The sequence below is a fragment of the Panthera leo genome, chromosome B3 (genome assembly GCF_018350215.1).
Source record: "Panthera leo isolate Ple1 chromosome B3, P.leo_Ple1_pat1.1, whole genome shotgun sequence".
NCBI lineage: Eukaryota > Metazoa > Chordata > Mammalia > Carnivora > Felidae > Panthera > Panthera leo.
The window spans coordinates 31,866,754-31,880,199 of NC_056684.1; the positions used below are offsets into that span (position 1 = coordinate 31,866,754).

Below are 13,446 nucleotides of genomic sequence, written 5' to 3' on the forward strand. Positions count from 1 at the left end.
TTCCAGTTCCCACCTAGGCACAGTGGGACCCAGCAAGTGTTTACTGAATGGGGGAAGGTGTGGAAGAACCTTCTTTTCCTCTCCAGCTCTGCTAGGCCAGGCCCCTGGCCCAGACTGCTGGGAACCTGCTCTAATCTGGGGCAGCTTCTCAGTACTGCCTCAGAAGCAGCTGTTGGGCTGGGACGAGGGTTCAGATCTCAAGTTCTAAGCCCAAAGTACATCCTCAAAGGGAGGGAAGCAGAGCCCAGCTGCGGGGACTGGGCTCCCCAAAGGCCCTGGGGCCCCAGGGCCAGATCCTGGGTCTGGTTTTCCTGCCACACTGACATCCTAAGGGCCCCCAGTCACAGTCACAGGCTGGCCCCAAGCCCTGCTTCTCCAACACCCCCAGGGCACCCTAGCATGTACACGGCACTTTCCACAGGCCCCAGAGCTGCCAGAAAGTCAGGCAACGGGTGACAGGGAGGGAGATACAGGACAATCAACCTCTCTCCCTACTCAGGGCCAGCAAATCTGCCCCTACCTTTGTTTGGGGGCAGCCACCGCCTGCCCTCCCCAGGGATAAAACCCCACAGCCTCCTGAGCATTTCTGGGCCAGTCATGCTGAAGGCCGGAGAGAGTGGCTTAGTGTTCAGGCTCACAGGCTGTGGGTTTGAGTCTCAGCCTTACCGACTGCGTGGGCTCATCCTTTAAACATCTCTGAGCTCATGACAGTGTTCCATATCTCACAGGCCTCTGGATGGATGGTGAGCCCCAGGGGGCAGCGGGGGAAGGGGACGAGAAGGCCAGTTTGGGAAGGCTGAGTCTGAAGTGGAGTATACATCGGCTGGTGGGTCCATGGGGCTGCAGGGCAGGAGAGAGGACTGGGCTGGAGCTAGACATTCCTGGACCTTCAGGACGGGGCTTGGGGGTAGCCTGGGATGAGGGAGATCTTCAGGGAGTGGGGGGGGGAATGAGAGACCCAGGGAGATGCCAAGGACTAAACAGGGAGCACCAACATTGACCAGGTATAGGGTGAAAGATCCCACAGAGGAGTGGCCAGAGAGAAGAGGGAATCAAAGGAGGCTCGTCCTGGAAGTGAAGCAAGAGGGGGCTTCAGGAAGGGGGGTGTGCCTCTGAGACACATATAGAGAGTGGGTCCCCACGGGGAGGCTCCTGGGAGAAGAGGACAGCTGGCCAAGTTGGAGGCTGAGTCTGAATGGGTGGAGGGATCAGGGAGGAGAAGATGCGAGGCCCAGAGATTCAGCTGCATAGAGGTGTTTGGTCTGTGTGTAGAAACTGGCTAATTTTACACAACAATGTGGATTTCTGACTTCTCATGAAAAACAGAGACAGCCCACAACCCAAGCCTACAGTCCTCCACGGCAGGAACCTGAGGGGCTGACTGGGGGCTGCTTCCCCGAAGGAGCCCTGCGCTCTTGACTTGGTCTCACACACCCGGCCGCTTTCAGCATCTGTGGAGCCGGCTCCTCAGGCCTGAAGGCACTGACTTTGCTGCCCCCGGTGCCCCTCCCTCTGATGGAAGCTCACTGCGTGTAGGGAGACAGCACAAGGGCAGGAGGAGCTGAACTGGACCCCAAGCCCCAGTTCCCTGTCCAGTAGCCTGCCTCCCTCTTTGATGGATGCCAGACCATGCAGCATCTGACCTGGAAGCCTGAGGTGGGAAGCAAGGGGCACAGAAGCCAGTCAAAGCCCCGAGAGGGGACCCCACTTCCTGGCCATCTGTGATGCCCCGGAGCCAGGGGTGGGGGAAGGAGGGGCCCTGTCAGCAGCTTTGCCCGTGCTTAGAAATAAGCAGCCGAGACAGCCTGTGTGTTATACAATGAGGACACCAGGAAAGCTCCCCACCGGCCTGCCTCGTTGCCTGAAATCTCCCCATTAAAACTTGCTTCTCTTGGTAAGCATTGGCCTCTTGGGCTGCCCTCCAGGATTCCAGTGCCTCTGCAGAAGAGCTCATGCTTTTTGGGTCTGAATAAGTGTTTCGGGCATGAGAAGGACCTCAGGGGCCCTGCATGGCGGTGATAGGGGAACATCTGGAAAGATCCTTATGGCTTCAGTCTGGCTTGCAGGGGGGGGGGGGGGGCGGGGGATGGTCTCAGGCAACCCTCCCCTTTTAACCACTGACACCAGCTGTGTTTACAGCTCTGGGATACAAGGCCGTTCTCACTGAACAAAAATTCTGAGGCTCTGAGCCTCAAGGGACTGACATCATTTGGAGAAGGTGTGGAGAGGTCTGGCCATACCATAGGCTGGGGACTCTGCAGGGGAGATAAGACCCGAGATTCTCAGGCCTCTCCAGGGCCTTCTCCCCCATGCTGTGCCTTTTCCCACAAGCATCCTGCTGGAAGGGAAGGAACCTTGGCCTCTACCAGAGGGAGTCACTAGTGGCCAAACAGGGACACTTATCTTTATCTGCTCCATTCTTACTGGCCAACCAGACAAGTCCCTTCACTTCCCTGGGTCTTGACCTCTTTGGCCATCACATGGGGCTAATGCAACCTGCCTGCCAGGGCTGCTGTATTAGAGCCAGGGTGCAGAAGAACCGAGCTCCGCGTGAGCTCAGCGTGGGCCACCATCAGCAAATGGGGGCTGCTTTTTTCCTGGCGCTGTCCCATGCTCACTGTCACTGTGTGTATTTTTGTTATTTTTGCTGAGCCCATCCCTCTGGCTGCTGAGACAAGCTCACGGGTCACCTATGAGTCATGCCAGGCCTCCACCCACTCTGCCCAAATCCCTGCCCTCTGGAGCCTTTGGCCAAGGCTCACAGCCAGGCGGGGGGAAAGTGTGGGCAATCCGGATCCCAGGAAGGGTCTTCAGACTGCTCACTGGATCTTCTCTGGAAGTCTGGGTTAGGACCCTGAGGCCAACACCCCTTCTGGGAGGGGCAGCCACTGCATGAGGATCAAGTCAGGGAGTGAGGTTGAAAAAGCTTTTAGATTTTGGAATCCTGGATCCTGGCTTGGGTATGCACTATAGTTCTGTGACTCTGGCCACCTCACAGCAATATGCTGAGCCCTTAGTGACCTCATCTGCAAAATGGGGATAATATTTTACCTAGCTCGAAGGACTAAGTGATGATTAAATTATGGGAAGCACATATATACCACACACACACGTACACACACATGGACAAACACATGTATTCCTAGCATATTTGCCAAGTACATGGTAGGCACTTGGTAAATATGACCTTTAACCTTCTCCTACCAGGACCTTACACAATTGTCCTACTTTCAGTACTTTCTCCAATTAGTCACTAGGGTCAGAGCTCCGTCTGTGGCCAGGGTAGGGGCCCAGTGTGTGATTAGGGCTCAGTCTATGACCGGAGTCAGGGCTCAGCATATGACCAAGGTCAGTCTCAGTCTAGGACCAGGGTCAGGGCTCTCAGGCTCACCCAAGAAAACCAAAGATCCTCCAAATATGACTCACTGGCTCTGACCTGTGGTCTGCCCTGCCCACTGTGGCTCCGGCCAAGCCTTCCCCCACGTGCACAGAGGAAGCAGCCCTTCCCCTCCCGGTCCTGGCTCCAGCCCTGTTCCTTAGCTCTGGGCAGCAGGCGGTCAGAGCAGCCACTGCCAACTGGCAACCCAGCCACCAATCCTTTGGCCGAGGGTTAGAACCCCACAGGATGTCTCCTGGCTGGCCCCTTCCCCAGACCCTGCCTGTGAGGGCACCCCCCCGACCTGTCAGGGCCACTGTCTTCCTGGTCCCTGCTGGGCTCTGACTGGCAGGTCTCTCTGTGCCAGGCCAGGAGGCAGGTGTTGGGCACTGCTCAGGCTCAGATCGGTCAGGGGAGACCTGGGGCCCGGGCACTGGCCCAGCAGACCTGGACTTGGAATCTGTCTTGCATGTACAGCTGGGCTCTTGTTGTCTCTTAAGAACGGACACTATTTCCCAGGCCAGAGCACGAATCAGCTTGGCAAGCCTTGAAACAGCACAGAGACCAGAATGGACATCCTGGCCACGGGAAGACTAAGACTCAGAGAGGGACAGGGACTACACTGTCAGGGGCAGTGAGCCAGATTCTGGGGTTTCCTGATCCCATTCTCGCTTTTCTCCACTGCCCCACCGCTTTCTTCTGACAGATCTTCCATGCCCACCGTGGGCACTGGGGGTAACCTTTACTCTGTGTCATACTTTACATCTGTCAGCATCTCCTACTGGCTCCCCATCCCTACAGCCCTCTGAGGCAGCTTCCTAGGAGAGGCATTTGAGCAATGAGAGGACAAGGAACCTTCCCAAAGTCACAGAGCAAGCTAGAAATGGGGCCGGATTCATTCAACAGTTATTGACAGCCTCCTATGCTCCGGGTGCTGCGTTAAATAGTAGGGATAGAATGGGGAGCAATACAGACCTGGTGGTCACTTGTTGAACTAGAGGGCCACTATGGGGGTAGGTTCGAGGAAGAGTAAGCCAGGAATCCCATGAAAGCACATCAAACTTGTGACACCAGCTGTGACACTGCAGAAGTAAAAAGTCCCAGGGAGGCGTGGAATGTAGGAAACTTTGGCCTGGTCTGGGAGGTCAGGGGGGACCTCCTGGAGGAGGTGATTTAGCTGGGATCCAAAGAGGGGAGGGGAAGGGAGAATGTTCTGGGGGAGGGATCCTGAAAGGCCTAGGGAGGGAGGAAACAGGGTCTGCTCAGAGAACTGAGAGATAGACACGTGGTACAGCTGGAGCGAAGAAAGGGAGATGGGAGTCATGCTGCTGGGGATCTGGAGGGGGCCGCAAGGACCCAACCTTGCTGGGTCTAGAATCCTCTTTACCCTGGGAGCAGTGAGAACCCTTGGGGTTTGAAGATGGGTAAGATCAGATGTGCTAAGAAGAGAAAAGTGCAGAAGCTTAAGGTGGGGCGAGCCGGCAGAGAGAAGCAGCCAGATTTCAGATACAGGAGACACATTTACAGACTCAGGGATGGAGTGGGGTGGGGGGGGACGTTGGGGTGGGGGGAGGAATATGACTACTGGCAGCAGGATGAGGATGTTATGCAGACAGTACAGAGGAAGAGGAGCGACCAAGGGTTGAAACCTGGGACAGGCCAGCATCTGGAAAGATGAGATGCCCAGCGGACGTAATGGGGTCAAGCACAGCCTTCATTTTAGAGAAAGCTATTTCGGAGGAGTATAGGGGTCAGACTGGAAGCAGGTCAATGGCTCAGATGGAAAGAGCTGGAACCACAAGATGAGCCATGTGGACTTCTTGATCTGGGTCAATCATGGCGAGAGGTGTGCTCTATTGTATTAGATTGGCTTGAGGCTGGAGCCTGCACAGGAGTGAAGTGACCAAGCCCCCAGCTAGGGAGTCCCCATCATTAGAACTGAGTTCTCTTCAGCTCCCCACTCATGGGCTGAATGAGTAAATGACTCCGGGGTACTCTTAGGCCTGTGCTTTAACTCCTACTCCACCATTGTCCCCGCAGGTCGGCCTGCTGGGGATGCAACAGACCCAGAGAGAGGGCGGAACTAGGCAGGGACAGGAAGCCCCAGAGGTGAGACCCCTAGGGATGGCAGAGAGCAGGAGGCTCAGCCAGGAGACCAAGCCGAGGGCACCAGAAACACAGGCATGAGAATGATGAGAAAAAGTGTTTTGAAAGACTATGGAAGATCAATATTATTAATATATATTAAATATAAACCCTATCTACTTTAAGCATTGCAATATTCATCGTGAGAAGAAGGAAAGCTTCGGGGGACTGGCTTCTCATGCCTGTGGTCTGCTTTGTTAATGGCGTACGTGGAATCAGACATCCAGGGCACATCAGATTCTTCCCAGGGCTTCTGGCTTCTGAGGGTCTGGGTCGTCCCTTTGGGGTTCCTGCCTGGGGCTGGGGGCTCGCTGTGAAAGCCTCTTTCAGGTTCCTGACAGCTGGGCCTTCCTTCTCAGAAGCCCTCCCTTCTGCTGTCATTTGCATCTCATTAGCACCCCCGGGGCTGGTGGCGGCTCAGCCGCCAGGAGCCCTGGAACGCCCCGGCCCCGGGACGCGGGGCCGCAGGCTCGGCCGAGCTCTGCTCCCTGCCCCCTCCCTGGGTGGAGATGGGTGCAGCCATGCGCTCTCCCCGCCGCCCCCACACCCCTCACCCAGGCTCCGGCCGGCTGGGCTCCCGCCGCGCGTTCCCATGGCAACCGGGTGAAGGCGAGGGTCGCGGTGCCCTCCGCAGAGCAACGCGGCGCCCCGCTCCCCGCCCCGCCGCCCAGGCTGGCTTGGTGATAGGCAGGGCCTCAATCTCCCGAGATGATCGGCGATAATTGGTTTATGGAAATAGCTGAGGGGAGAAGGCGAGCTCCCTGCCAAGCCCACTCTCTGCCACCTGTCCCTCCTCACGGCGGAAATGGAGTTGGGGGAGGGGAGGGCCGAGGAGCTGGGTGGGTGGGTGGAAATGGGCCTTTTGAGACAAGCCAAGTGTCCCACCTGTTGGTCTCCAGCACACCATCTACCCTCCTTTCAACTGTGTGGAGGTGCGGGGGTTGTTGTCATAGCTACTGGCTGGCTGTCTCCGTGGCTCCTTGATCCCTAAGTCAGGCGCTCAGGCCCAGGCTGGGCGCATTGTGGGGGAAATGGAAGACCTGGGATGTGTCCTCTGGAGCCCCAGTTTGGGGAACAGAAGAACAGCCCATAACTGCATTTATGTGAAGTGTGTCAGATCAGAGTTGCCATTGCTGTGCAGCTCCAGAGAGGAGAGCTCAACTCTGGTGGCTGCCTGGAGGAGGAGGCAGTCAAGAATAAGGCTTTGAAGGTGGGATTTCAGCAGGTGTTGGGTGAGGGCTGGGGCAGGCACTCCCCCAAAGGACATGTGGGCAAAAGCCTGAGGCAGGCACTGAACTGGAATTAGTAGAGGAGGGGAGGTGTAGAGTAGCTTGTGGGGAGGCCCTCGTGGCTCCCACTCTTTACAGAGGGGCTCAGGGATGACAAGCTTGGCGGAGGGGTTACTGTGCAGTGCTTCACAACCAAGATTGAACGGATGTCCGACCTCCGTACGGAAGGTTGGCCGGATGGACACCCTGTCACCCCCTGATGCCCTCCTGGGAGAAGTGAGGCCCACAGCGTGGGCAGCAGATGGCGTGGCAGGCCTCACTCGGCCACCGGGCTGGGAGAAGCGTGCAGCCTGATTGCAGCTGGCTGACGGGGGACGTGGGGTGCATTAAAGGACCAGAACTAGGGAAGTCCCTAAGATAGAAATGACCTGAGAAGTGGGGGGGGGCAAGGAGGAAGATGGCTGTGAGGACCTACCCCAGAATAGGGCATGGGGGAATGGGGCACCCAGAGTCCCGGAGAGGCAGGCTCAGGCCTTCTTCCTTTGACCACCACCCCACTCCGAGCCCAGCCCAGGCTTCTGTATCCAGGGGCCCTGCCTCCCTGAGGTCAAACTGTGGCCAAGCCCCGCCCAGCTGGCTGTGGGATCAAGGAGTGGCTCTTCCTTCCTTCCCCAGTCCTGGTGAACAGCTTCCCACGCAGCAGGGAAGATGTCAGGCCTCACACGCACAGAGCCTCCAGCCCCTGTGTGATTCACACTTGGCTTTCCCCTCTGGGTATCACGGTCCCCTCCCCCAACCTTTGGTTGCTCGCATTCCAAATATCCATCCACTGATTTCTGCTCACAGCCCGGCACCAGCCCCTGCCCCTACTCCCAGCACCACTTACACTACCACGTATGGCCACGGCTCAGAGCCATCCTTGCAGGTGGGTAGGTTGGTGGCCCCATGGATAGTGACCATGACGGTCTCCTTATTAGGGGGAGACAGGTGGCTGGTGACAGATTCCACACTCTGTGAGGTGTTCAGGGGCTCCTCTGGGCTCTCAGTGACCTGTGGAGAGAGCCAGGGCTGAGTGGCCTCTTGCCGGTGGTCCCCTGCCCTTACTGCCTCCTTAGAACTCCAGTCCCTCACCGATCCCCTCCCCACCAAGTGCCTTTCCCTTTGTCATCCACCCACCCCCACCCAGTTTGGAACTATAGGGCACTTGCCTTTGACCCCATCTTCTCCCTACCTCTGTCCCACACCCCACGTCTGCCCCAGTCCGTGATCGCTTCCTGCGGAGGGAGACAGGGCTTCATCTCTCAAGTCCAGTCTCACTGCTAAAACCTTTGCTTTTGTGGGTGCCCTTGCCTCTAATTCCTAAATCCCACCTGCAGCTGGCCTTCTCCCTCGGTCTCTCCTGTAACCTCAGCCCAGTCCATCTGTCACCTTAGGTCCTTCCTGTGCACAGCCCCTTACAGTTTACAAAGTTCATCCACATCCATGGAGTCACCCAAGGCATTAATGAAAAGGGACAAACGTGTCTGTCCCAGATGCCCCTCTCTCTTCTCCCCAGAGAACCCTGCACCAGGAAGGAGTGGCACCTGCCTGCACATGGCGCCCCCTAGGCTGGCTGCCCCAAGCGGACACACATGTGGGAGCTCACCAGCTCACCAGCTTGTGACTCAGGGCCTGAAGGACCATGGTATTCAGTGAGAGCTGCTGAGAGGAGACAGAAGCAGCGGCCGGGCAATCAGGAAAGGCTGCTGGGACGAGGAGGACCTGAAGGGTTGGGACCTTTTATCTAGAAAGTTTGCATGAGGCACCTGGGTGGCTCAGTCGGTTGGGTGTCCGACTTTGGCTCAGGTGATGATCTCACAGTGGTGAGTTCGAGCCCTGTGTCAGGCTCTGTGCTGACAGCTCAGAGCCTGGAGCCTGCTTCAGATTCTGTGTTGCTTCCTCTCTGCCCCTCCTCTGCTTGTGTTCCCTCTCTCTCTCAAAAATAAGCATTAAAAAAAAAAATAGCAAGTTCAGTCTGTCAGACCCTGACAGGGGGCAGGCCCTGGTAGGGGGATCTCCTGGCTCAGTCCTGATGAGCACCGAGCATCAGCAGAGCTGGGTTTAAACCAGCTCTGCTCCTCAACACCATGGACCCGAAGCCCCGTCATGCTGAGAGTCAGTTTCCCCAATGGGACAATGTGGGCTTGGACCAGCCTGTTTGGAAGCTGCCCTGCTTCCTGTGTGAGGGCCCCAGTTCCCCACAGATTGTCTGCTCCCACCTTGAGCCTGGGGGTTCTGGGCGCAGTGGCTCCTGGCTCTCAGAAGCCTCTGGGCAGAGGGAAAGGGAAGGGCCTGAGGACTTTGACGCCTCTTAACGTCATTCCGTTCTGATGACAGTGGCGGGGTGAACATTACATGAGCCCTGACAGCATGGCCTGCCAGCCCTGCCTTCAAACCATGTCTAGGGGGCCCCTGGGTGGCTCAGTCCGTTAAGTGTCCAACTTCAGCTCAGGTCATGATCTCAGGGTTCATGAGTTCGAGCCCCACATCTGGCTCTGCGCTGACAGCTCGGAGCCTGCTTAGGATCCTCGCCTCCCTCTCTCTCTGCCCCTCCTCCACTCGCGTGCACTCTCTCTCTCAAAAATAAACATTAAAAAAAAAAACAAAAAACTCATGAAACCATGTCCAGAATCTGACCCCTTCTGCATGACTGACTGTTTCCTTTCTGGCACTCCCTCTACCCTGCCCATCTCACAGAGCAGCCAGAGTGATCCTTTACAGATTTCAATCAGACCAGAACTGTCACTGCTCGAAACAGTGGCTCCCTGTTTCCTTCAGAGCTTCGCTGGCCTGTTAGGACCTACACACTCTGGCCCAGGAAACCGACCTCGCCTCATGCCCCTGGGCGTCTTGCCCACTGGCTCCAGCCCCGCTGGCCTCTGGGTGGTTTCTTGCACATCCCAAGCTGGCTCCCACCTTCAAGCCTTTGTCTGGGTAGGTCCCTCTTCCCCTGTATGTCCATCCCTGTGGCTTGTTCCCTCACTTCCTACAGATCTGATGTTATCACAAAGGCCTTCTTGGTACAATCTGTGGTCCTTGACTAATAAGATGACTAATTAGGAGGTGAGAAACCCCCAGCCCCAGAAGTGCCAGCTCTACAGAGAGACCCCTCCTTCTGCCTGAGGAAGGCCCCCTCCGCAGGACCCAGGGGGGGCCTATCACCATCTGCAGAGGTGTTGAGAGTTATCCTTCCCCCTCTCCCCCTCTCCCCTGCCAGGCCATGATGGGAGGTGCCCCCCGTAACCCACTCCACTCTCCATCAGGCTTAGTCTTCTGGTTTAGTGCCAGGGGAGCAAGACCAGCGACCTGGAGTGTCCAGAAATGTAGGTTTCAGTCCAGGTCTGCCCTAACTCCCAGTGGGGTCTTACTTTTCCCACCTGGTCAGTGGGGATATCTGGAATGGTTTTGTAATCTTCCCTGTGGAAGGCCTAAGGTTCTGCAGTGAGGTCAGGAGAGGTGACTAACGTGTCTCTCCATCACCCTGATGCCCAGGAGAAGCCCAAGATGGTGGCCCCCTCCCCCTTGTTTCTGTGGGGGTACCGGGCCTGTCCCTAGCCTCCTATGGCCCCCAGAAGTGAGGACCCAGCATCACAGCCCAACCAGTGATTCTGCAGACCAGGCCCATGAGTTGTGTCCTCTCTCTGTCCCCTACTGCCTCTATGCCTCCCCTTGTGGGACAGCCTTCTGGGAAATACAGCTTCCAGGAGGCTGGACAAAAACTGCTCGTGCTTCACTTCTGGGCATGAGGCCAGCTGCCAGGCTGGCGCCTCCTGGTGAGGGCCGCAGGCATGTGCCGCTGGGCAGGCTGGGCCCAGGGCCAGGGAGCCTGGAGCGGGGACTGTGGGCCAACCTCTCAGCCTTCCCTTTCCTTCCTTCCTACCTCTGGAAGGACAATCTGCAGGCTTCCCTCGGAGCTGTGTCTGCATCAGGACCAAAGTCCCCCCTCACCCGGATTCAGGTTCCCCAGCTGTATCTTAAGGGCTTTGAGTTAAAAAATGGCACTTCATGTTCCTTCTAGTTTCAGCATCTAAACTTGCTTGGGAGTTACAATGGCCACTGGAGGGCCCTCTCCTAGGTGGGGAATCAGGCTCAGGGAGACCAAAGCCCTTGTGTCTGGGCCCTCGGCTTTGCTAGCGGGCAGAGTGGGAAGTGGGATGGGGTCTGTGTCTCAACCTTGTGAGGTCTCTGCTCTGCCCTGTTAGTGTTTTCTGGACATGCTGAGCTTTCTCTGGGCCACAGCGTATACGGCCTCGGGCTCATGACCCAAGTAGCCAGTACTTGTTAGTAAGTACTAGCCATGGGAGTTGTGGCGTTTGGACAAGGAAAGACTCTTTCGAAGATGCCGCAAACATCAGAAATCATGAAGAAAAGATTGATCGCTCGGATTACATTAACAATCCATACCAACTTCTACAATAGCCTCCAATTCACCACAGTCCAGAGAAAAAACCAATAGGAGAAAATATCTGCAATATATATAAAGGGATGAATATCCCCAATACACAGAGATCTGGAAGCATCACCATGATAAAAAAGACATGAATAGAAGCTTCACAAAAGAGGAAATAGGAATATGTAATACTATATGCACACAATATGAACATTCTTATAGGAGATTCTACCCAGTCGTTAAAAATGTTCCACAAGGGGTGCCTGGGTGGCTCAGTCGGTTAAGCATCCGACTTCAGCTCAGGTCACGATCTCACGGTCCGTGAGTTTGAGCCCCACGTCGGGCTCTGGGCTGATGGCTCAGAGCCTGGAGCCTGCTTCCCATTCTGTGTCTCCCTCTCTCTCTGCCCCTTCCCCATTCATGCTCTGTCTCTGTCTGTCTCAAAAATAAATAAACATTAAAAAAAATGTTCCACAAAATTATGAATTAAACAAAACAAATCCGGGGCACCTGGGTGGCTCAGTTGGTTAAGCGTCTCGCTTTGGTTTCAGTTCAGGTCATGATCTCATGGTTCGTGAGTTCAAATCCCAAGTCGGGCTCTGCGCTGACAGTGCGGAGCCTGCTCGGGATTCTCTCTCCCTCTCTCACTGCCCCTCCCCCGCTTGCACACACTCTCTCTCTCATACACTCTCTTTTTAAATAAGCATTTAAAAAAATAAATCAAACAAATCCATTTCCTTCTCAGGGCTCCTACGAATGCTCCTTGTATCCCCAAACCCAGCTTGGGTGGGCGGGTGGGAATGAGCTTCAGGACCAGCTGGCAGCTTAAGGCCTCTAGGTCAGGCCAGCCTGGTGCCTGGTCCTGAGTGTGTGACATTCAAGAAAGTAGCTTAAAGGGTAGAGTCAAGGGGAGGAGCCAGCTGTGGGTAGAGAACACCAGGAACCCCAGACACCAAAGTCAAGGGTAATAAAGTAGAAGCCACAGTGGGGCACCTGTAGCTATTTGGTTTGAGTCTAACAGCAAGAGAGGGTGTTCCCAAGTTAGCAAGTACCTGGTGCCTTTGGTCTTAGCTCATTCTGCCACCCCAGTCGGTACTTGGCACAGTCGAGGACATAGGCTCAGCCTTGCCAGTTAGCAGGAGACAAGGGAGGCCTCATATTGAACTGTCTGCATTTCAGCACTCAGAGATTTTAGTCCCCTCCTGGCAAGGTCTTGCTGTTCTGTCACAGATATTTATTAAGCACCTACTATGTGTCAGGCACTGTTCTGAATTCTGGGGATACAGCAGTGATCAAAACCAACAAGAAGCCCTTCTTTCTAGGAGTTGGAGCATCTGCGGCCTGGGGCAGGGGTCTGGGCCAGGGCTGGAAGGGTGGAGGATGGTGGAGGTGGAGCATTGGCAGTCCCAGGGCAGCAGTGTGGGAATCTCCTAGAAGATCCTGGAGGGGGATGGTTGAGCCATCTCAGTAGGGTCTCTGCGCCTTTGTGACAACACAGCAAAAACTCCTTTCCAGGCTATGTGGGGGCAGGGGTACTATACCCATTCAAGCCACATTTTTCTCTGGGTCATGGGGATACAAGACAGAAACAACCAGGTAAGGGTACCAGGAGCTGATAACACCTGCAAGCACACCGAATTCAGATCCCACGTGGCCCCAGAGTACAGCATGCCTAACTTGGAAGAACACCGAGAGACCACCTCGCTCTCCATTTCACGGTTGTGAAAACTGGGACCCAGATAAGGGAAGCTTTTGTCATGATTTAGGAGCAAATAAGACAAGAGACTTTGAAGGAGAGATGAGCTCATACAGATGAATGACCCCTGCCCCCAGCCCTCACCTTTTTCTTTTTCCGTCCCATCCTCTTGGGGGCAGGAGTGTTTGGCCTTGTTTAACAATCTTGGGGACCAGTACCTGATATTGGTGGCTGACCAGGCACTGGCCCTGCCCAGCTGGCCTGGGCACCGTGGAGTCTTGGGGCTTGGCAAACAGTATAGAGCGTCAGTGTTGTCTCGGGTTGGGGGGGCATACGCTGGCTCTGGGAGCTAGATGGGGGGGAAACAGTGGGGGGGTGGAGATGGCGAGGTGGGGGGCAGCCTGGAACTTTCTCAGAAGTGAGACATTCTTGGAGTGGAGGTGTCCTCAGGGCTTTGGGCTGTGACCAGCTGGGTAGGGGTCAGCAACGGAAACAATCGGCTCTTTGTACCCCCAGGAAGGTAAAGACAGGGGTGGGTGGCCCTTTCTCTGCCAAGACCTGGAAAAGCTGT

The 13,446-nt window shown here is 55.8% G+C and overlaps 1 protein-coding gene across 10 annotated transcripts in view; it reads right to left on the reverse strand.

The window, feature by feature from the left end:
• Positions 1 to 13,446, reverse strand: part of CCDC33 (coiled-coil domain containing 33) — a 90,451-nt gene extending 77,005 nt beyond the window's left edge. For 7 of the 10 annotated variants that reach the window (XM_042941431.1, XM_042941430.1, XM_042941427.1 and 4 more), the window contains exons 1-2: positions 13,020 to 13,446; positions 7,637 to 7,800 (exon numbers count right to left, since the gene is read on the reverse strand). In XM_042941431.1, coding sequence (XP_042797365.1) covers positions 7,637 to 7,800; positions 13,020 to 13,040 — 185 coding nt within the window. In that variant the 5' untranslated portion in view covers positions 13,041 to 13,446. Of the gene's footprint in view, positions 1 to 7,636; positions 7,801 to 12,231; positions 12,322 to 13,019 lie in introns of those variants that run through there. The other 3 variants (XM_042941428.1, XM_042941429.1, XM_042941432.1) reach the window with 3 other exon arrangements.